This window comes from Berghia stephanieae, chromosome 2 (genome assembly GCF_034508935.2).
Source record: "Berghia stephanieae isolate SIO BIC M18660-M18661 chromosome 2, UCSD_Bste_1.3, whole genome shotgun sequence".
Classification (NCBI taxonomy): Eukaryota; Metazoa; Mollusca; class Gastropoda; order Nudibranchia; family Aeolidiidae; genus Berghia; species Berghia stephanieae.
The window spans coordinates 107,048,704-107,071,571 of NC_088361.1; the positions used below are offsets into that span (position 1 = coordinate 107,048,704).

General features: G+C 33.6%; 1 protein-coding gene across 1 annotated transcript in view; it reads right to left on the reverse strand.

Annotated features, from left to right (window-relative positions):
• Positions 1-209: 209 nt before the first annotated feature.
• Positions 210-22,868, reverse strand: part of LOC144966175 (E3 ubiquitin-protein transferase MAEA-like) — a 32,698-nt gene continuing 10,039 nt past the window's right edge. The window contains exons 4-9 of the mRNA XM_078902314.1: positions 20,255-20,377; positions 15,472-15,548; positions 14,737-14,842; positions 6,937-7,070; positions 4,023-4,218; positions 210-1,768 (exon numbers count right to left, since the gene is read on the reverse strand). Of these exons, the coding sequence (XP_078758440.1) occupies positions 1,667-1,768; positions 4,023-4,218; positions 6,937-7,070; positions 14,737-14,842; positions 15,472-15,548; positions 20,255-20,377 (738 nt within the window). The 3' untranslated portion in view covers positions 210-1,666. The remainder of the gene's footprint in view (positions 1,769-4,022; positions 4,219-6,936; positions 7,071-14,736; positions 14,843-15,471; positions 15,549-20,254; positions 20,378-22,868) is intronic.

A 22,868-nucleotide genomic window follows, 5' to 3' on the forward strand; every position in this document is an offset into this window, starting at 1 on the left:
CTTGAAAATTGTTGACGACTAGTTGCAATATCTACTAATGATCGCAAACGCAGTAAAAATGAGCCATAATCCAATACTTCTCCTACAACTTTAGCTTGTTATGGTGTTACCACTCCTGAATTTTGATCATGCAAATTGCCTGTTTTCACTAAGATTATTCAGAAATCTTTGTAAGATAAAAAAATTTGAGACAATAGAAGACAGATAACTAATCAAGTTCCATGCTTTTATTCAGAGTATTTCATGAATTCATTATATTAAAATGCCCTGTTGTTAGTTAATGCCATACACACATGTTTCTTAACGGCAAACACGTATGTCTTAACATTCATGATTCACTCCCTAACAAAATACGTATATATACACTTTTCTCTATCAAAATCCATGTATACGCATTTTAAACAACACTCATAGAAAGGGAAACAACAAAAAAAGTACCCTCAGAGTCAATTCTTGATAATCCGAATACTTCTGTTGATAGCAATCAGTCCAGATTACAGAATTGTGAGAAATAGAGAAGAGTCTGAATCAGTCCAAGACCTTAAAAATTACAGTGCATAATGTAAAAGTACTACAACATTATCCATCACTAGCACCGAGCTGAAAAAAAAAAATGACAAATCAGAGTAGCGAATGTCTGTGTTTGACAGGACATCTGATAATCAGTCGTTTGGTCTTTAACTTGTGCATTGATCCAAGTCTGAACTTGCATCACTGTCTCTCACCTTCCCAAATGTGACACCAACCTAACAAGGAAGGGGGTATGGGTGGCTAATGTTTTGTCAGACAGAGATGGGTGATTTTGAGTTTTTAAGATTTTTGATAATAAAAGCATAACCTCTATATTTTTATAAATATTATCTTCTTCTTTCGCATCCCAATTTAGAAATGTTGGTGTCAGAAAAGAAATTTTTCAGAAATATCTAACTTTTGTTATTCCTCTTTCTTTTTTCAAATCTTAAAAAGTTTAATGAAAAACCTATTAAAGAATGGATGCATTGCATTGCTCTTGAAAATATTAACTAAACAATCAAACACTTTCATCAAAGTTAAGTCAGAGACTAAATGCTATTCCTTGACAAATAAAGACGTTCTTCATGTTTTATTTAAGTTGTCATTTCTAAAATCTTAATCTTATCCATTTCGAGCTTACAATTCTTCAAAATCTAAACAAAAGCTTTACTTGAAAAAAAAGGGCCCATATTTTATTATATACACTGTATTATCCTCAATACTGCAATTATTGTAAAATACAAGCTTGGTTATATTTTACTCCATATTTGCTAGTACAACACACCAAATTTCAGGAAATTCTTGTTATAACCTGTTGAGGCATCTCGATGACCGAAAAGTATTCAAACACTGAATAGTTTGTTCAATATTTATCTTCATCTTTCTAATTTATACCCACTAATTTGGTCCTATACCCAGTGCGAAGCAATGGAAGAGAGAAAGATGTCTTATTCCAAACAGGATAATCCTTCATTTTATACAAATCTGAACTCACAAATAATAAAAAATTTGAAACATGGTCAAAGACAAAAACAAACGAAAAACTCAGTATACAACGCATGCAATCAGAACCAATTTGTTCGTCAATATTTCTCAAAAGAAGTGATGTAATATCTAATCCATACACATTCGTTCAAGGATCTCTTTTCCAACATTACATGACAAACACCTTCTCTAGATCGTCCAATCGAAAGACTTCAAAGGTGCGGGGACAAACAATTTTACCGCCGTTTTCCACTGCTTGATTTTCCAAAGCCTGAAAAAGAAAAACATATTTTCACGGTTCATAAAACAAATCATTGAGACTGCATTAAAATGTTGACAATTTAAAAACTTGTGAACTAATCTTAAGAGTGAAAGAAACTAAAGTAACTAAAGATAAGATATGTGAGAAAGGAGGGGAAATAATTCATGAAACTGACCAAAGGAAAAGAATATGACAAAGAACTGCATGCTAAAAAACTGTAAGGCTAAGGAAGTAGCTATCTTTCATCGCCTTTGAGCGCATAGTTTTGGAGAGATCTCAATTTCTTAATTGATATGGCACTTGCCACACAAGCAAAAGTAACAATTTTGATCCCTGATTGTTGAAATTTTGTTATCCCTCTATCTACTTGATGGTGACTGGGTAGTGCCTACCCTGGGTTTGAATCCTGAAAGTTTGGAAAGCTTATAATAATAATAATAATAATAATAATAATAATAATAATAATAATAATAATAATAATAATAATAATAATAATAATAATAATAATAATAATAATAATAAATGGCATTTATATAGCGCTTTACCCCAGTGTCACAGGCTCTAAGCGCTTTACAGTGATATAAAACAAAACATATTACAGTGAGACAAGTTTGATGGAAACGTGATACAAATTCAATTTAACAACAACAAAATATGAAAATAATATTACAACATTATGACGTAAAAAGATAAAACTTTAAGCGAGATTTGAACGTTGTCAACGGATCCGAGCATCTCATCTCACGTATGATGGGAGAGAGTTCCAAAAGTAGGGGGCCGAAAATTGAAAAGATTGTTCACCTATTTAACGCAATGGCTTAGGTTTGACAAGGATTGATTGGTCATTGCTTGACATCAAGTTTCTATTGGGGACATATATGTTTAGAAGGTCTTTAATATAGGAGTGACTGTTCGTGCTCAGGGATTTGTAGACAACAGTACAAATCTTATAGGCAACTCTTTTTTCCACAGGAAGCCAATGTAACTCGCGAAGAAGTATAGTTGCTGATGGGTATTTTTTGTTATTAGTTATTATAATAGCTGTCTTTGGAATGAAATTTTGAAATCAGTCTGACAAATAAACTTTTCTATCTGTGGGGGGAAAAAAATCATTTATTGAGTCTATAACCTCTTCTTTGCCCTCAATCATGTAGGGATTGAGACAAATTCTTTTTTTTTTTTTTAATTAGATGTAAAATTTTATTAGCCTTTGTGCACTGTGTGGCCTTGTGGTTTGATACCCGCTTTTGGATCTGAAGGTCCTGGGTTTGTGCCTCCCTCAGCACATAATTGAGTCCTTGGAAAAGGCTTTTTACTCACATTATCTCACTGTACTCAGGTGTAAAATGAGTATCTATTAGCAGCGTTGCGTTTGTTCTAAAAAAATTGTAATACCGCCTAACAGGCGTCATGTCGCATCCTACATGTTAAGTGTTGCTGTTGGCCAGGGACCCCTTGTAAAGTGCTTTGAGCACGTTTAGTGGATATTGCACTATATAAAGGCTCGTTTGTTTTTTGTTTTTTTTTGGGGGGGGGGGGGTTACTCATGACAATACAATCACAGGGATGAGTCTGACGCCTGTCTCCTCCATGATCAGAGCAAACTGAGGCCTGGTCAAAGGGACCTTACTCAAATCACTATTGGTACACACACACACACACATACAAACTCCCCCCCCCCCCCCCCCCCCCCCCCCCTCCCTCTCTCTCTCTCTCTCTCTCTCTCTCTCTCTCTCTCTCTCTCTCTCTCTCTCTCTCTCTCTCACTCTCTCTCTCTCAACTGATTTAGGTTTGTGATAAATAAAACCCTAACTGTAGTAGTAGTGTCAGGCATATATTAATGTTTTGTTTTTGTTTTTAAGGGTTTTACGGCGCTTGCAACACATTAAAGTCATATCAGCGCAGTATAAAGGAAGAAAATGGGATAGTCAAAAGTTCTAGAATTACAATTAAAGCACCCAAGAAAAGGTAAGACAGGGGAATTTGTTCAAATAGGAAACAGATGTAGATTCCAAGAGCACACTATCAAAGTACTTAGTTTGAGATCACCAGCCCAGGTCCCAACTAAGAAGAGGGATACACTCAAATGTTTAAAAATCATATATAATATTTAAACAAAACAATACAGTGCATAACAGGGAGATGATTTACAAGGAAAAAAATATCATCTCCCAAAGGCATATATTAATAATCATTCATTATTACTATGAAATGAAGATGTAGTTGGTGTGCTAAATAGATGATAAATAAACAACTGTTTCACCTGTAACCCATATATTCTTCCATTTGGCAGCATCATGGGAGGGTTGTGTTCATTCAAAGCAGAGCCAGTAATACTGCATACTAGTTTTGAGTTGGCACAGTGTGCAAAAGGAAGAGGTCGAGCCAGGTCATTCAAAGGGATTGTGCATACTGGGCAATCTGTGTTGCGTACTTTAATATCTTCCTTGTAGCAATGTCTATAGGAATCATTAAGGAAATAACTTTTTTTTTTAAAGAATAAAAATAAATATACAATTCTTGACCAAAAAACTGGGAGTCACTCATGCTTACTTAAAATCAAAATTTATTGTTATTTTTTCAAGATTTTGTTTTTGACTAGTTGATATAACAGATCTGGGACTAAAATTGATATAATTTTGAAATGTCATGATGACAACTTTCCAATGGAGACGGAGTTTGCAATGCCTTCTTCATCCATAGCGTAGGGAAAAAATGGTCTTGAATTCATGACTAACGGTGTCTGAGAAAATTGTTGTCAAAGTCTTTGTTTTATGAATTGCTTTAAATTTTTATTATTTTTCATGTTCCTTCCTATTTTCTAATTTTTATTTCGAGGGCCTTTATCCTGGTTTCATGGCATTTTCATCAAAATTTACTTAGAAATTGCATTCGTGCAGTATTTTAGACCATGATAGTTACAAAAGTGACTCCATTGTCACATGAATCATTTATATGACATTGGTAAAAAAAAAAATCGCTAGGATATGTGGATCAACATTTTGGCCTATATAGCCACTGAACATGCACAGAAGCATAGAGATTAAAGATTAGATCCAACCTCCCAAATGTAACTTGAGACTATTTCTGGAGCACTCCCAAAGAAGATGATAGTATTATGATTATTACAAAAGTTCCAATGAAGGAAAATGGGTCTACATTGAGGAGAAATTACATTATTGTCCAATAATTAATTCACGTTTGGGAATTCCCATTGTTTTCCTTCTGAAAACTGAACCATCACGGAAAAATTGCCCTTTTATACTGATTTCCCCATTAAAAATATATAATAGTATAGTTTCTATTGCAAGACATTGGTTTTCGGGTGGCAAGAGTAGAAAGCCGCATCCAATAGGTCCATATCCAAGTTTTTAACATTACACTAATTTTCTTTCCCATTAGTCAGATTCCCTCAACAACACCTGTAAACTTCCCTCTCCTTAACAACCATAGCAAAATTGTCACATTCGTTACAATAAAATCAACATTTTTCTTGGTCAGAGTTCTATTGTTCATCTAAAAATATGAGGATATTTTTTTGTTATGGCTTTTAAAATTTTATACTCTTTTGTCAAGAATATTTTTCTGAACTAAATTATATATATATATATAACACGTACCTATTGCTTATGAGATTCAGTAAAGAAAATCTATTTTTGTCTTAGGTCAGTATGGTGTTTTAGGTAATAAACCTGTTGGCAATTAAAAGGGGAATATTTGGTCTTTAAGAAAATGCATCAGACTTGATAATTCCTTCTTTGTAGAGAGATTGAATGACTAATCTTTTTTATTTTGTCACCAATTACAAAAATGAGAGATCAGTCATGTTTGACAAATGTGTCAAACTTCCTTAAAGTATTTCCTTATAACTAATGTTATTATATATACAACATTTAATTAAGTACAAAACTTATTTTTTAAATGTTTAATATTTCCATCTATGTTTTTCATAGAAATGAAATGACCACGAATGTGAGCTAATCTTAACAATATCTACTCCAACGATGAAGGAAATAACACAACCCGAGAAACTAGAGATGTAAGAAATATCACAGAGGCGATAGTCTAATGATATTCCAGTCTGGTGTTGACTCCTCAGGGGTTTAGACATCCAAGGGTTTTTAATCCGAAGTGTTCCCGTTTGCAATGAGATATAGTGTCTGTGTGTGTAGCAGAATTTCAATTAACAAACTTGAGTAGCCTTGGTGCTGGGATGACCAGCTATTTCTAAAGGATCACTGTCCATTCGTCATACTTCTGGATCAATATTTTCACTGCTTTATCGGATTTATTTCAACGGATACATTTCACACCTATTTCTATTCTACCCGTGTTCCTCCCTTTTTTAGATACCAAATTTTATGCATTGTTCCCCTCAATTTGGCACTCTTAGTTACCTCGCGATCGCGTCCTTTTGTTTACATTCCAAGATTTTTCTTCAACAGAGGGGACTATGAAATATTTAGTCGATGATCAGGTTTTTGGTAATCTATTTACGATTTTATTGTTTTTTGTTGTTGGCTAAAGAAGAGTTTTGAGCCCGAAACGTTCCGTGTTTGGCATTTTGTTCTTTTTTTAAGTTGTTATATTCATTTTTATTTATTACACGTGACATGAAGCACCTTTTCGAAGACTACTACACATACATATGAATTCTAGCCCTGATATTGAATAATGAAGAACTATTGCATTCAAGTCATTCCACGTACAAGAGCAAAGCATAAATAGGAAATAACCATTTTAAAAGTTTACAGGGTCGGGATAGTTTACGTCAAATATTAGATACATCTAAGTTACTGCTCAAGTCCACTTTTTGGCTTCAAAATCTAACAATAGAATTGTTATAGGGATTCAGTAAGCCTTTTCCTATGTCATCACCCAATGAAACAGCAACACACCACTTGCTTGAATGTCAACCTCTTGAAGACCTGAGATGCACATTCCTCCCACCAAATCCAAGCATCAGTAACACATTTTATAGTCACCTGGAACAACTACAAAAGAAGGTCTAACTTCTACGTCATGGCACAAGACCAAAGGGCAAGAGCTCAGGTGGTCGCTGGTTCAGATAAGTAACTCAGTAAGTAAGTAAGTCAGCCTTTTGTCACTATAATTTGACAATTTTATAATAAACAAAGCTCCATAAATTCTAAATATAATATGTAAGGGAAGGATACGGTGTCTTCAGACTAGAAAGTCCAGCTTGGAGAGTGGCAGTGAACACAGAGGTGCTATTCAGCTGGTGAAGTTTGAAATTCTCATGGCGAAACTGTAGAACAAGTTTATGCCAATTGTTTTGGTCTAGTAGCTCCTGCAAAGATAAAAAGATTTTGTGTATGAATGTTTTAATGTGATTGATGTTGATGGTGATGTAGAAGAAGAAGAAGAAGAAGAAGAAGAAGAAGAAGAAGAAGAAGAAGAAGAAGAAGAAGAAGAAGAAGAAGAAGAAGAAGAAGAAGAAGAAGAAGAAAAAAATTAAGGAGGAGGAGGAGGAAAAGAAGAACTTTATTTATAAAGCAGCATGTCCTTTACACAGCTCAAAGTACTTAATTTAACAAACATATGCAAGTTGCAATTCATATAAAATGAAATGTACAGACATTCTAAAAGACAAAATATGATTGCTCACTAGAAAACATTTTAATTCTGAGATTGAACTTGCTTTAAAAGGAAACAATTTGACGTAAATAAATTGTCACCCCCCCCCCCCCCCCCCCCCCCCCATATTAAACGTGTTTCAGATAAAACAAATGTATAAATGGACGCTTTTAAGGACAAGTAGGCTATCCCAGATTTTACCGTTTTGAGAAAATCAACATTGAAGATTCGATCCCATAAAATGTCCAATTTCTCAAATACTATTCAATATTTTTTTTCAAAACTTTCTGTGTGGAATGATAATTGTACTTGACGATGATAGTCATAAAAGAAAGCAACAAATACATTACAGAATTCTCTTATTTTATTAAAAACAAGTGGGTTGGCCGAGTTGTCCATATTTAAACAGCATCACTGAGCAACGAATTTACATTATATAATAAGGGCTATCCCACCCAATTTGCACATCAGGACATCCCTATTTAAATGGGCTATCCCATCTTACACATGGACATGTATGTTGCGAAATAATGGGCTGCCCCTCTCACACACGCAGTCAAATTAATCAATTTTCCTTCATTAAACACATGTTTATTGCCTTAAAGTATATGTTTTATGCGTCTAAACACATTACACTGACAATGGAAATACAAAACATTATCTGATATGATGGCATTGTTGTTTGGTGGGGAGTTTTCTTCATTCAGTCGTGAATTCGACAAGTCTCGTGTTGAAGCCATGTTTGAAGGGTTAGCCCACTTACACTTATGTACACATTGTGTTTTCGGTTAAAACACAAGGCAGTTTATACCGATAACGAGGCAAATAAACGAAATTGATGCTCGAAACCTTTTCAGGGTGTAGGGCAACGCCCACTTTTGACCCCTATGTAATTATCTTAAAAACCGAAAAATCTGGGATAGCCCACTTGTCCTTAAAAGCGTCCATATATAAATACCACACATTATACAGTGCAGCCCACTTATAACAACATCCATTTCATAATGACGTCAGGTCAAAGTCTCATTTTCCCCCTATATTATAATCAATGAAATATCTAATAAAATGATATAAAATTTAATAAATCCCATATATCGTGTCATATTTTCTTAAGACAATTTTGATGTGTGTTTTTATTGTTTTTAAGGGTTTTACGGTGCTTGCAACACATGTAAGCGCCAGTAAAAAGAAAGAAAATGGGATGTAAAAAGTTATAGAATTACAATTAAAGCACACAAGAAAAAGTAAGACAAAGGGAAATTGGTTTAAATAAGGAACAGATGTAGATTGCAAGATCATACTATCAGTGTAATTTGAGATCACCTAAATGTCTCATCCTGACACAAGCACAGGTCCCCACAAAGAGGAACACACGCAAATGTTTACAAATCATAATATATATATAACAAAAATAATACAGTGCATAACAGAGAGATGATTTTACAAGACAAAAAATATCATCTCCCAATACTCTATACATTTGACTGTTTCCATCCAGCCAGGGTATCCGGCCAGAGCCAGGACAGAACCAAGTAATCTCATTCCAAGACAAAGACAGAAAGCATGTTGGAAAACAGATATAGGGGGATAGAAGACATAGTAAGTGCCTCCCTGCACTGCCCACTATGGGAGGTCAGGAATCCCATCCACAAGACAGATTTGAAACTTCTACGGAATCAATGCTTTTTAGTTTATGACAACCAATAACACTGCTGACTGGTCCACCAATCAGTGAATGTTTGCTAGTGACCAATTAGACTATGTTGCTAGTGACCAATTAGACTATCTGACAGCCAGTCAGAGAGTGAATCAATTTTGATAGCCCCTTTTTTTTTTTCGGGGCTGTTTGCAATGATGTTGACACTCATGAAAACATAAAAATATGAACACAAGCAAAGTGTATACAGAGCAGAAAATCTCAAACACACAAATCTCGAAATCCCAGAAATTTCGAACACCTCTTAATTCCCTGTTTAAATTCCCTCTATTTTCATCGTACTGGCAACACTATCGGAGGCCAACAAGGAAATTTCGAACAAACTGTACCTTCACTTGCATGTTCATTGATAAAATTATTTTGTCTATGTTTCTATTGAATGAAGCAGTAACTGCCATTGTTCCCCATTGGCATAAACTATGAAAAAAAAAAGTCCTTTATAGTCATAGGCCCATGGAGCTGGAGTTTATCCCAGTTTCTATAGCATGAAACTGATAAAAGCAATTGCTTGCTACCCTTTGGATATGACATAAGTTATTGCAAAGTACTTTCCACCAGATCAGACCCAGATACTCAATCACTTCTGGGTGGACCGGGGAGGGGAGGGGGGAAGGGGGGTCAGAAAAAATCTTGACAACACCTCACAGCCGTTTATTACACTAGAAATCTTTCACTTTAGTTTTCTACCGCCTCACCCCCAATGGGAACGACCCACCGTCGATGACGGGGAGACCACCGTGTGGTTACGTCATAACAGATGTCCAGAACGTGAAAACTGGCCTATATTGATCCCTGCAGGTAGAATGCACCGCTTGGATTTCATTGTCAGTCAGGCTATAGGACAGATTTCGTAAAATCGTTCATTTTTACACTGCAATTTCTGACCATACACTTCTATATTTTTCTATTTTATATGGATATAACGGCTACATTTTCATCTTCAAGACGCAATTATTTTCATTGATATCAAGAAATGGTGAGTATACTTTATTCTCTCTTAAAAAATGTATATTTTTCTATTTAAAATTGACCTGAAAAATATTTTTAATTGTTTAAAAAATTCAAATTGATGTTATCTGAGTTTTGTTACCCTAAAACATGGTAGTAAATATAAGAGTAATAATCTACTTTTAATATAGCATTTATTTCAATGATTTGTAATGACCGGTTTCTGCACAATGAATGTGTAAACACATCTTGTCTAATTCATTGTTGGCTAACACAATAGTCCCGTATTCAGACAAACTCCTGAGACATAAGAACACGAGTCCAATTGTGATGATAACGTTATTGTTGTTGTTATTTTATGGTGATGATGATGATGATGATGATGATGATGATGATGATGATGATAATAGCGCAGTAATAGTAGTAATCGTAGTAGTAGTAGTAGTAGTAGTAGTAGTAGTAGTAGTAGTAGTAGTAGTAGTAGTAGTAGTAGTAGTAGTAGTAGTAGTAGTAGTAGTAGTAGTACACACACACACACACTCAGAGAGAGAGAGAGAGAGAGAGAGAGGGAGGGAGGGAGGGAGGGAGCGTGTCTGTGTGTGTGTATAAAACTCGTGTACGCACATCTTTAGCACGGAACGATTTTTATTGCTTGTTCAGTCAAGTTATGATTTCTCTGTGAAAATTGAAATTTGAACCTATAACTTTCACACCAATTTGCCATTCCGTCTTCACGATTCGCACCTTCCCTCGATATTCTTCTACATCGCCCGTTGGTACAGTCAACGGGCGTGGGAAAAGAGGGTAGATAGATATATTATGACATCAAAAAGCGATGTGATCAAAGGTGGCGGATGATTGTGTACCATCAAAAGCCCAGTGGACTGCGCTACAAGGCCGAAGTTTCGAGGGGATATGTGATTTGAGTGGGAGGGGCTTATTTGACTTTGCAGATGACCGACTGGTGGACAATTGAAATTATAAATGTCCTTTTTTCAGCAGCCAATTGGAAATGTGTAATTGTAAACATCTGATCGGTGCTCCATGGATAGAAATCAGTTTGGAGGTCATGGGATGAAATTGCTGGAGAGATGGAGTAAATTTGAAATGAATTGAACGTAATTTGGGGCGTAGTCTAGGTGTCAAATAAGACTCTCGCAGACCGGTGATAAATCAATTTTTTTGGCCGCAAATGCTACAGTAAACTTCTTTCTCTATCATAATTTTGCTAAAAATATTTCAGAGTGGGTATAGGCGGATTCCATTTTGAATAACGGGCATTTAGGCGATCACTATAGTATTATTACTAACAACCAATAATATTATTATTATAACTCTTATAATTCATCATCATCATCATCATCATCATCATCATATCATCATCATCATCATCATCATCATCATCATCATCAATATCAATAATAACTAATGATTTTTTTTCTTTACTCAGATGAATGGTCATACCGAAAACAAGCATTGTCTCAATGCAAATGGCAAATGGACTCTGCCGAATAAACTGTGAAAGGGCTCAAATGAGATATGTGGTTAAAAAACATTTCATGCAAACTGCTCCAGAATTAGCAGGTGAAGTTCCACCGGTGAAAAAAAAAGAAAACAGAACGTTGGTTAATTAGATGCTGTTTCTGTGAAATGTAACAATCAGCTGTTCCTTACAATAATCGTGAGGTTTTACGTATGTTAATAAAAAGTATAAAAATGTTTTAAGATCTATACAAAGTTCAAAGGAATACTTATAACTTATCTTTACCTATGATTGTCAATTTATTTAAAATAACAGTTCATTTTGATTATCTGATCATTAACCCGCCCCCCCCTCCCATCTTTTTCAATGCGTTTATCACGATTTTTATTGTCAAAAAATGGATATTATTTATTTTTTACTATTATCATTATTATTAATATTATTATTATTATTATTATTATTATTATTATTATTATTATTATTATTATTATTATTATTATTATTATTATTATTATTATTATTATTATATTATTATTATATTATTATTATTATTATTATTATTATTATTATTATTATTATTATTATTATTATTATTACAGTGGTGATCAAGAGTAAGATAAATACACTGATATTATATGATTATTACTAGTATTAGTATTACATCGATATCACGTGTTTCAACTGATTCACAATGATCATTTCTGTTATCCCCGATGCTTCAGTTGTTCAATAAGCAGACCATTTTCACCAAATTTCCATTTTAAATAGTATTAGCTATCTGGTCGGCGTCCTTTTTTTGTCGCAGCACTGGAGAGAGGGAGAGAGAGAGAGCCAGAGAGAGAGAGAGAGAGAGAGAGAGAGAGAGAGAGAGTTTGTGTGTGTGTGTGTGTGTGTGTGTAAGTGTGTGTATGTGTGTTGGTGTACATAAAACTAATTTATGCAACGTTTTACCACGAAACAATTTTCATTTTACCACCTCAGTTTAATCTCTCATCAATTCTCTCTGACAATTGAACTTTGAACACAGCTACGTCATTCCATCTTCACGATTCGCACCTCACCGCGATATTCTTTTATGTTGACTCGTGGTACAGTCAACGGGGTTGAGAGAAGAAGATAGATATTGAGTGACATCATCAAAAGCGATGTGATCAAAGCTGGCGGATGGTTGTGTAACATCAAAGACCAGTGACTGGTCTACAAGGCCTATCATATTCGTGGGTATGTGTGATATGAGTAGGAGGAGGTTTCTTTACTTTGCTGATGACCGAGTGGTGGACAATTGAAATTAGAATTGTCCTTATTCAGCAGCCAATTGGAAATGGGCAATTGTAAAAAGCTGATTGGACGCTCCATGGAAAGAAAGCAGTTTGAGGGACATGAAAGGAAATTGCCGGAGAGCGTGGAGTGGGGAGGAGTAAATTATATTGAATGAATTGATAGTAATTTGGGGCATTGGGAAGTTAAATAAAACTCTCGGAAACAGGTGATAAGTCAATTCTTTGGCCGCAAATGATTCAGTAAAATTCTTTATTCTTTATTTATTTCTTTTTTTTTATTTCCTTTCTGTCAGAGTGGACATATAAAGGCGAATTCCAATTTTTTTTTAAACGGGCATTTAGAACGATATTTTAAAGAGAAATTATTGCGTTTTACCAAAATTAGCAGGCGTTTAGGTGATAGCCACTATATTATTTTCATGAAAATGATCATTATCATTATCATCATTATAATTATTATTATTATTATTATTATTATTATTATTATTATTATTATTATTATTATTATTATTATTATTATTATTATTATTATTATTATTATTATTATTATTATAGTTTAGATCTATACAAACGTCAAAGGAATGTATATAACATATCTTTTCCTAAGAATTGGCAATTGCCATTACTAAAACCAGTTCGTTTTGATCATTTGATCAACAAACCACTACAATTCAGTGATTACGCATTTTTTTTTATTGCTGTCAAAAAAGGATATTGCTGTACAGGTGAGCGGATATCTCAACAATGCTTCATTACAAAACGACTTTGATTATATATTTCTACTCTGTGAATATTGATGATTATTGCAGTATTTCTCATTTATTTGTATAAACTCAGATAACTATGTAATTATTGAAGTAATTAAAATTTCTGACCCATTTTTATGGTTATTTCCTATAAAATTTAATCCCAAATGATCTACTAAAATTATATCAAATAAAATTATGTAAATCACTAGTTATGACTCAAAAATATCTTATTGCAACATCTAATAGCATCTTTACTACGCCACTTTGAACTTGAGAAAAAAATCATCAAAATAGGAAAAATTTCTCAGTCTCCCTTTCGGCACAGGCCGTGACTCGCCATCTGTTATGAACTGGCGTCGGGCAAAATTTACCTGTCGAACTAAAGTGAAAGCAGTAAACGGCTGTGACCTGGGATCGATCTTGGTCCCTTTGTTTGTGAAGAGTGTTGCTCTACCTACTGTGCTATTGGGACTCCCATTAACTGTCTATGGTCTCATATGTGTATATGGAATGTGTGTACATGTATGTGTGTGGGTGTGTGTATTGAGTGAGTAGAGGGAAGGGGTTGAGAAGTATGTTTGGCCAGCACTCTAATTGTCTAATATGTAACAGTGCCAGTTGGAGACTAGCAAGCAAGGCAGTTATGGCATGAGGCTGTTACTGTTATGTATTAAAATTCAAAGAAATGATTAGGGTTGGGGCTTGGGGTGAGAAGAGAAACATTGGGTAGATAAATGAGGAGTGGAAGTCATTAGGTACCAAATTCATAGATAAAGACATCGAGTGCTGAGTGTGTCATCAACAATGCGATATGCTGGCTTTGTCTTCTTCATTAATTTTGAAATTGAATGAAACAAGACACACTAAACGCTATGCCTCATTATAATGAGACCCAACCAAAACCACCCTGTCGAACCCCTAACATTCTTCATATTCTTTATCTCAAACAAATAGGGATGGTCTCAACTTGTTCGAGATTTCTCTGCAGCCCTGTACCTATGCTCTGGGAAGTAAATAGTAAAAATTCCTTGTCGTGTCAAAACCATGCTTTAAAAAAGAATTGCACTTAGAAAGAGATTACTGTGATGAAGACAATTATGAAATATTATTTCATGAAAATTGGAAGGAAATGCAATAAATAGAATTATGAAGTGAGATGAAATATTGTTCTATTGTATATAATGATAAAAATAATAAGTTACATTATATGGATTTTCTTTTTTACAGTCAAAGGCAAGCATGCCCATCAACCTCTGTACATCATCAACTTGATTGTCTTCAAGAGATGCAAAACATTTCCGAGCATGACTGGAAAATGAAAGAAAGAAAATTGTGAAAAATTCAGAAGAAAATCAAAATAAAGGTCAAACCTGCCTCCTACCAATTTTTGGTTACAAAACACGTCTTTAATTCAATCAAAGTTACAAAAGGAAGTTTACTATTAGAGCATATATAAGTACTGCAAATCTTTTAATTTTTGGTCAGCAGGTCTGCCTATAGCATAATGAACATGAATTTTGTACTGAATTTACTGGATGCAAAGAATGCATCAAAGAAGAGAGAGTGGAGGAGGAGGAGGAGGAAGATGAGAAGGAGAAGGAGGAAGAAAAGAAGAAGGAGAAGGAGGAAGAAAAGGAGAAGAGACATTAAAATGAATATTGTCAAACAGCCTTCGGCTGTCAAAAAAAGAACATTTACAGAACGAATTATGAGCTATTTTGACAAAACCAATAACTAGTACAGTCAGATTCGGTGTAAAAAGATCCATTCTAAAATGGTTGATTAAGATAAATTATTATTGGCTGACTTTTAATTGAGACATACAACAACAAAAAGACTCCTATCCCCATAAGGGTGAAACTAGGCTTTATATCAGAAACTTTAAACATACAGTATAAATCATTTGCGGAAGATTATAAAGAGGAGAGAGGATATACCGAATAGCATCAATTCGCTTGCCCTCTCTCAACAGCTCAATAAATTCTTGTTTCTTTACATTGAATTCAAGGGTACTCTGTGAAATGAACAGTACATAAATACATAAATAAATAAATAAATAAATAAATAAATAAATAAATAAATAAATAAATAAATTTAGGCCCTTAACATGACAGTATGTAAGCTCTAAAATAGAGGAAGAATCTTCAAAAATAGATCATCTGAAATAAAACAAATTGTAATTACATAATCCAATATTTCTTATCAGTTTTGTGGTCAAAGTAAATCTAAATTTTTTTTTTAAGTATACTGTTTTTTTTCTTTCAAAAATGTAGGGGAATACATACATCCCTAAGTTACACATTGGAGATTGTTTATTGTGCAGCTATGGTCTTGTGGTATGACACTCGCCTTCGGATTGGAAGGTCCATGGTTTGAGTCCCGCTTTCAACAGCGCATAGTAGAGACCTTGGAAAAGACTCTTTACTCACATTCTCTCAAGGTACTCAGGCTACAATGAGTACCTGGCGATTAACAGTGAGCGTTATCTCTGTCTGAAAAAAATTGTATATTGCCTAACGCATCATGTCTCATCCTACAAGTTGTGAGTATTGTTGTTGTCTTGGGGTCCTGTGAAGCACATTGAGCATGGTTAGTTAGCAGATATTGCAAAATATAAAATGCTCAAGTTAAAAATTTTAAATTGTGGCTCAGCTTTTTTGCTTTATGTAAACTGCATTTATTGTAAATTTATAATTAGACACATTAACTGAAATATCAACGAACTAGAAGAGAACTCATTTTTTTAATGACAAAAAACTGAGAAAAAAAAATTTGCTAGATACCTAACCAGTTTATGGGGCAGATTTTGTTTTAAATCCTTAACTTGTAGGTTTTGTTTACGATGGAAAGCACACATCACAAAAATTTCCAGTGTTTTGAAGCGTTCTTTCAATTCCTTCCAAACATTACAAAGCAATGATAATGGCAATTGTTTGAAAAAAGACAAAAATGTATCAGTCCATTGGTCAAACTCAATCCAAATGCAAAAATAGCAAAATAAAACAACATTGTGAAGTAATATTAATACATTAATACTACATTTTTATCATTAGACATTTTTGGAAATATTTAATGAACTGCTCATTCCACAAAAACAATTTTAAAGGCCTTTAATATTATTTATACCAATTGCAACATCAGAAGATTATAACAAACTTTTGACCAAAAGGCCAGAAAGCCAGAAAGTATTGGTTTTTACTTTGCAAAGCAGGCTACAATATCTTTGTTACTGCACCTTAGTGGTGATGCGGCTAATAGAGAAGACTTGTGAACCGTTAATAAATTGCAAAACAAAGTATCTAACAAGGTCAAAAGAGTAAACTAAGTCAGATCACCCTTGCTTATTGTAAAATTTCATCGTTCTATAGCTAACCAGATGACTTCTATAAACATAACATGAAGATAGAAGGTGGTTGAGAGAGAAATATGGATGAGGGAAAGGAAGACAAAGATAAAGACAACTTTCAGCAAAGAAGGAAATAATTTTTTTTTAAATCAACAAAAATAAAATCCATGGTAAACTACTTTATCTCAGTACAGACAGTTACAAAGTGTTGCCTCAGCGTATCAACTCTGCAATCATATGAAACAGCAAAGTTTGTGAGGGAGGGAGGGAGAGAGAGAGAGAGAGAGAGAGAGAGAGAGAGAGAGAGAGAGAGAGAGAGAGAGAGAGAGAGAGAGAGAGAGAGAGAAATAGAGAAGAGAGAGAGAAAGAGAGAGAGAGAGAAATAGAAGAGAGAGAGAGAAATAGATAGAGAGAGAGAGAGAGAGAGAGAGAGAGAGAGAGAGAGAGAGAGAGAGAGAGAGAGAGAGAGACTATTCTGTCAGAATAGTTTTTGAATTGATATTTTTCTTTTTATATGAAGATCAAAAAAAAAAAAAGGAAAAGAAGACTCTTACAAAATATTTTAAAATAAAAAAAAATATGTGCCTAAAACATTAGAATACCAATTGTACTTTCATGCTACAGCTACAGAGAAAATAATAATTTAGACCAATTTGCCCCATCCACTTCCCTTTGGACCATCAACTCATCCAAGACCACAACTAGTTTTGTGTCACTTTTGGCATTTTGCAACAGTCTATCTTGGCAGACATCATAAAAATGGGAGTTTCACAAAAACTCGAGAAACTGAACAGAGCATCAAAATATGACAAGATATAATGGTGAATTTTCCATGGATGCTTTGTCTGACACCGTTTCATACACGCTTTATTTTTAGGTCTTTATCCAAGTCCAATGAATACTTGAAAATGAGACACCATACAAGGTCACAGTCTCTCCAATCCAAACACCTCAGTTCCCAGCATTTTGTTTGATTACAGAGGCAACAGTCCAAGAAAAATTGAAAAATGCTTTTCTTCTGGGGATATACGGGACACGTGGCGGGGGCTTAAAACTGCTGTGAACTATAATCCAAAGCCCACGATTATATCAGAAGATATCGAAATTGAAACTTTAAATAAATTTTATTCACGTTTCGACACAGCAAACAAATTTGATATTGAAAATGAAAAACATAAATTAGACAGGGCTTTGGAAGATGAAATGACTATTGAGGTCAGTGAAGAGGAAACGAGATTCGTATTTTCGAAACTAAACGAGAGGAAGGCTGCTGGGCCGGATGGATTGAAAGGAAAACTATTAAAAGAATGTGCCCACCAGCTTTCCCCCATTTATACACATATTTTTAACTGGTCCCTCCAATGCGTTTCGATCCCTGAAATTTGGAAAACTTCAAAAATTATTCCTGTTCCAAAAAAAGAAAAACTTGAAACTATGAACGATCTCAGACCTGTTGCACTGACTTCAATAGTCATGAAATCTTTAGAAAAACTTGTTCTTGTTAAAATTAGGAATCAGTTTATGCCATTGAGTGATAGTCATCAATTTGCTTACAAACCAGGATGTGGCGTAGAGGATGCCATTTTGCTGTTTACAAACAACATCTACAGGCATCTAGATCACGCTAGGAGCTATTGCAGATTGCTTTTTGCAGATTTTTCTTCAGCGTTCAATACAATGCAACCTCAGTTGGTTGTTCAAAAATTGACTAGTCTGAATTTAAACAAGTATATAATTGCTTGGGTGCTCGAATTTCTTACGGAGAGAGCACAATATGTTCAATTAGGACAAAACAAATCTTCCTGTATAACTACAAATACTGGTGCTCCTCAAGGTTGTGTATTGTCCCCTGTATTATTCACAATATACACGAATGACTGTAGAAGTCAAAACCTGAGTGTACCTTTAATAAAGTTTGCAGATGACACCGCTCTTCAAGGCCTCATAACAAATGGCAACGAAGTGGCTTATAGGCAAGAAATTGATAGATTTGTGTCTTGGTGTGATGCCCACCACCTAGAGCTTAACATAAGCAAGACAAAGGAGCTAGTGATTGACTTTAGGAGAGTGAAGGAACCGATAGAACCGTTAAAATTAAAGGACCAATTCGTCCAGCGAGTTCCTCACTACAAATACCTTGGTGTAACGATTGATGACAGGCTCAAGTGGGATGAACACTTGAAAATAATTAGGCATAAGATGTGCAGACGTACATATTTTTTATCAAAACTCTCTCAGTTTAGAATAGATAAAACCCTCTGCACATTATTTTATAGAGCAGTAATCGAAAGTGTTTTGTCATTTTCTATAACAGCTTGGGGAGGCAATTGCTTAGCAGTGGAAAGGAACAAAATAAATTCAAATATTATAAAAATCCATTAAACGCTATATAAATGATGTTGACGATGTAGATCTTCTATACGAGAAATTTTGTATAAATAAAATAACTAAAATATTAAATGACCAGTATCATCCACTAAGACCATCAATTATTATGTCAGAAAGAAGTGGTCGCCCTTTCTCTATTTCAACGAAAACAGACACCAAAAATCTTTTCTGCCGTCCAGTATTAGGCTTTATAACAACAAGCAATAATCATTTTATATAATTATTTCTCATTTTTACTTTTTAAAATATAAATATTAATTTATTAATTTATTTGTTTTGCAATCTTTTCAATTTTCAATTTATAGTGACAGTTTTAACTATTTTACAGTGTTGAAATTATTCATATTATAAAGCGCAGCTCTGGTTATAGAGCTGCTCCTTTTTTTAATATATTATATATATATATACATCCTATTTCCATTGTATTTTTATCTTATGTGTAAATTATAACACGTCTGTACAAAAAATTTCCTTTTTGGGATGCAATAAAGTATTATTATTATTATTATTATTATTATTAAGTGTACGAATAAAGAAGAAAAAAATCCCGTCTCCAGGCAACCTATCCGGGTAATGGAGACATCCAGATTAGAGAGAAGCGACTGTGTATTTAACATAATCCATGTTGGTCAAATGGTATAATAAATAAAAATTTGAAGCTTTTATGGGGAAAAACTATCAGTTATCTGGAGTTTGGGAACAGGGCAACCAGATTAGGAATTCCCTGATCAAATCGAGAGAGTTGGCAAGCTTAAATTATAAATTAAAATAAATTTCAGCGTTCAGGAGTTACACCCAAGAGTTGAAAACAAAGACTACTAGAATAGCAATGTTAATCTTCTCAAATTAAGTGGAAAAATTAACAGGACAAGAATCTAACTTTCATATTACCTCAATCCTCAAAGTGTCATCAATATCTAAATGCTTCTAGTAAGCATATTATGTTTAAAGGGATGATTGTAAGAAAAACTCTTTCTTACTCTTACCTTCATTTTTCTGAGTTTTGAGCGATTATCAAGACACCAATTCAGACACGGCTTGGTATTGAAATTAGAGAGTGAATCTTCTATTTCCTTGGATGTCATGAACAGTTCTATATTGGTCAAGTCCTAGAGAAATAATTTTAAAATAAAAAATAAATGAAAATTAGTTGATTCATTCCTTAACTCTTTCAGTGCAACTGGTCGCACTGTACAGCAATGAGACATTCATTCTAATGACAAGTGACTGCACAGTGCTGCCAGTGTTGTAGGAAGTAAGAAATGATGTAAATAAAGCTGAAATTCCACAGAATTACAATGAATCTAAATTAAAAACAGCACGTCTCTATTTCGCACTGGGGGGTCATTAAATTGATATTTTAACATTTATATTATATAAATTAATCTTACAACTAACATATACTGTTGATTTTGTAATAGCCTCATCATCAGCAAGATCAAAACAGAGATTACCTGTGATCGAAAATAACTTGCACCCTTAGTTTATAAAATTTCAAGGAGAAAAATAATAATAATAACAATAATAACAATAATAATAATAATAATAATAATAATAATAATAATTAATAATAATAATAATAATAATAATAATAATAATAATAATAATAATAATAATAATAATAATAATACAGTCCACTTCGGATAATCGTAACTTGATTAATTGCCACTTTCGTTAATCGCAACATTTCCCAAGAAACTGAATTAATTCTATATAAAAGTCACTGGTTAATTGCAACAAACTTCAGTTAATCGCAACAATTTTCGACCTCAACATGAGGCAAATTCAAGGAATCGATCAAAAAAAATCTCATGATTAGATTTTATCATGGGTGAAATCATGACACGTTGAAGAATCGAAAGTGGGCGGGGTTTAATGCTACAGTGGTGTGTCATCACTCTATTAGAGACAAAAGAGGGCAGGGCTCTGCAGTTCGGGTTTGTGCGGTCATCTGTGACCATTAGATATGAGGCGAGTTGGCTGGGCATGGTTTAGACAACAGGTAGACGATGACAATTGTGAGGAGAGACTGAGGCGATTGACAACTGTGCATTGTGACCAACAGGTTTGGTGAGAGCTTATTGTCTCTCATCACAACTAATCTCTTGGACTTTTACAAATGTTGAGAACAAAAAGTTACAGTGAATCCAATCTTAAGATGTCGGCTTGCCTCAAAACAGCTTTTGCTTGTCAAAATCTATACAGGGCTGCCATATATTTTTTATTCCAATCAAATTGCTCAGTCTGTGGTGGACTCAGAACACTGTTTACAACTGGTTTGAGTTTACCATATTTGTGTAAAATGTTGCAATAGTGGACATGAAACTCAACTTCGGTTAATCGCAACATTTTCGCTGATCCCAAGGTTTTGCAATTATCCAGAGTGGACTGTAATAATAATAATAATAATAATAATAATAATAATAATAATAATAATAAATAATAATATAATATAATAATAATAATAATAATAATAATATATAATAATATAATAATAATAATAATAATAATCATAATAATAATAATAATAATAATAATAATAATAATAATAATAATAATAATAATTAATAATAATAGAAGAAAATAATAATAAGAAGAAGAAAAAAAGAAGAAGAAGAAGAAGAAGAAGAAAAGAAGAAAGAAGAAGAAGAAGAAAGAAGAAGAAGAAGAAGAAGAAAAGAAGAAGAAGAAGAAAGAAGAAGAAGAAGAAGAAGAAGAGAGAAGAAGAGAGAGAAGAGGAGAGGAGAGAAGAAGGAAGAGGAGAGAAGAGAGAAGAGGAAGAAGAAGAGGAGGAGGAGGAGAGAGAGAGAAGAGAGGAGAGAGAGGAGAGGAGAGAGGAAGGGAAGAGAGAAGAGAAGAGAGAGAAGAAGAAGAAAGAAGAAGAAGAAGAAGAAGAAGAAAGAAGAAGAAGAAGAAGAAGAAGAAGAAGAAGAAGAAGAAGAAAAGAATTATTATTATTACTATTATTATTATTATTATTATTATTATTATTATTATTATATTATTATTATTATTATTATTATATTATTATTATTATTATTATATTATTATTATTATTATTATTATTATTATTATATTATTATTATTATTATTATTATTATTATTATTATTATTATTATTATCATTATTATTATTTTTAAACTACACACATTCACACGGCATCATGCCGTTGTCTAGGCATTCGATGAACAAATTTAAATAATCCATCAAACAAACGTCTGATGTCAACAAGAATCACCCATGATGCCTAAAGTGGGCAAATTGAGGGTTAATAATCTTCTATGAGGAAAAAAAGAAAGTGCCTAAAAGGAGGCTCAAACCCATGACCTAGCAGGTCACAATGTAATGCCTTAATCACTTGGCCACTTAAATAATAATAATAATAATAATAATAATAATAATAATAATAATAATAATAATAATAATAATAATAATAATAAGAAGAAGAAGAAGAAGAAGAAGAAGAAGAAGAAGAAGAAGAAGAAGAAGAAGAAGAAGAAGAAGAAGAATATTAAAACAGTTCACTCCGCTTATACGCTACATATTCCTGAAAAACTGAATTTTTTTCTATTTAATCGCTCCGTTTAATTGCACACCATC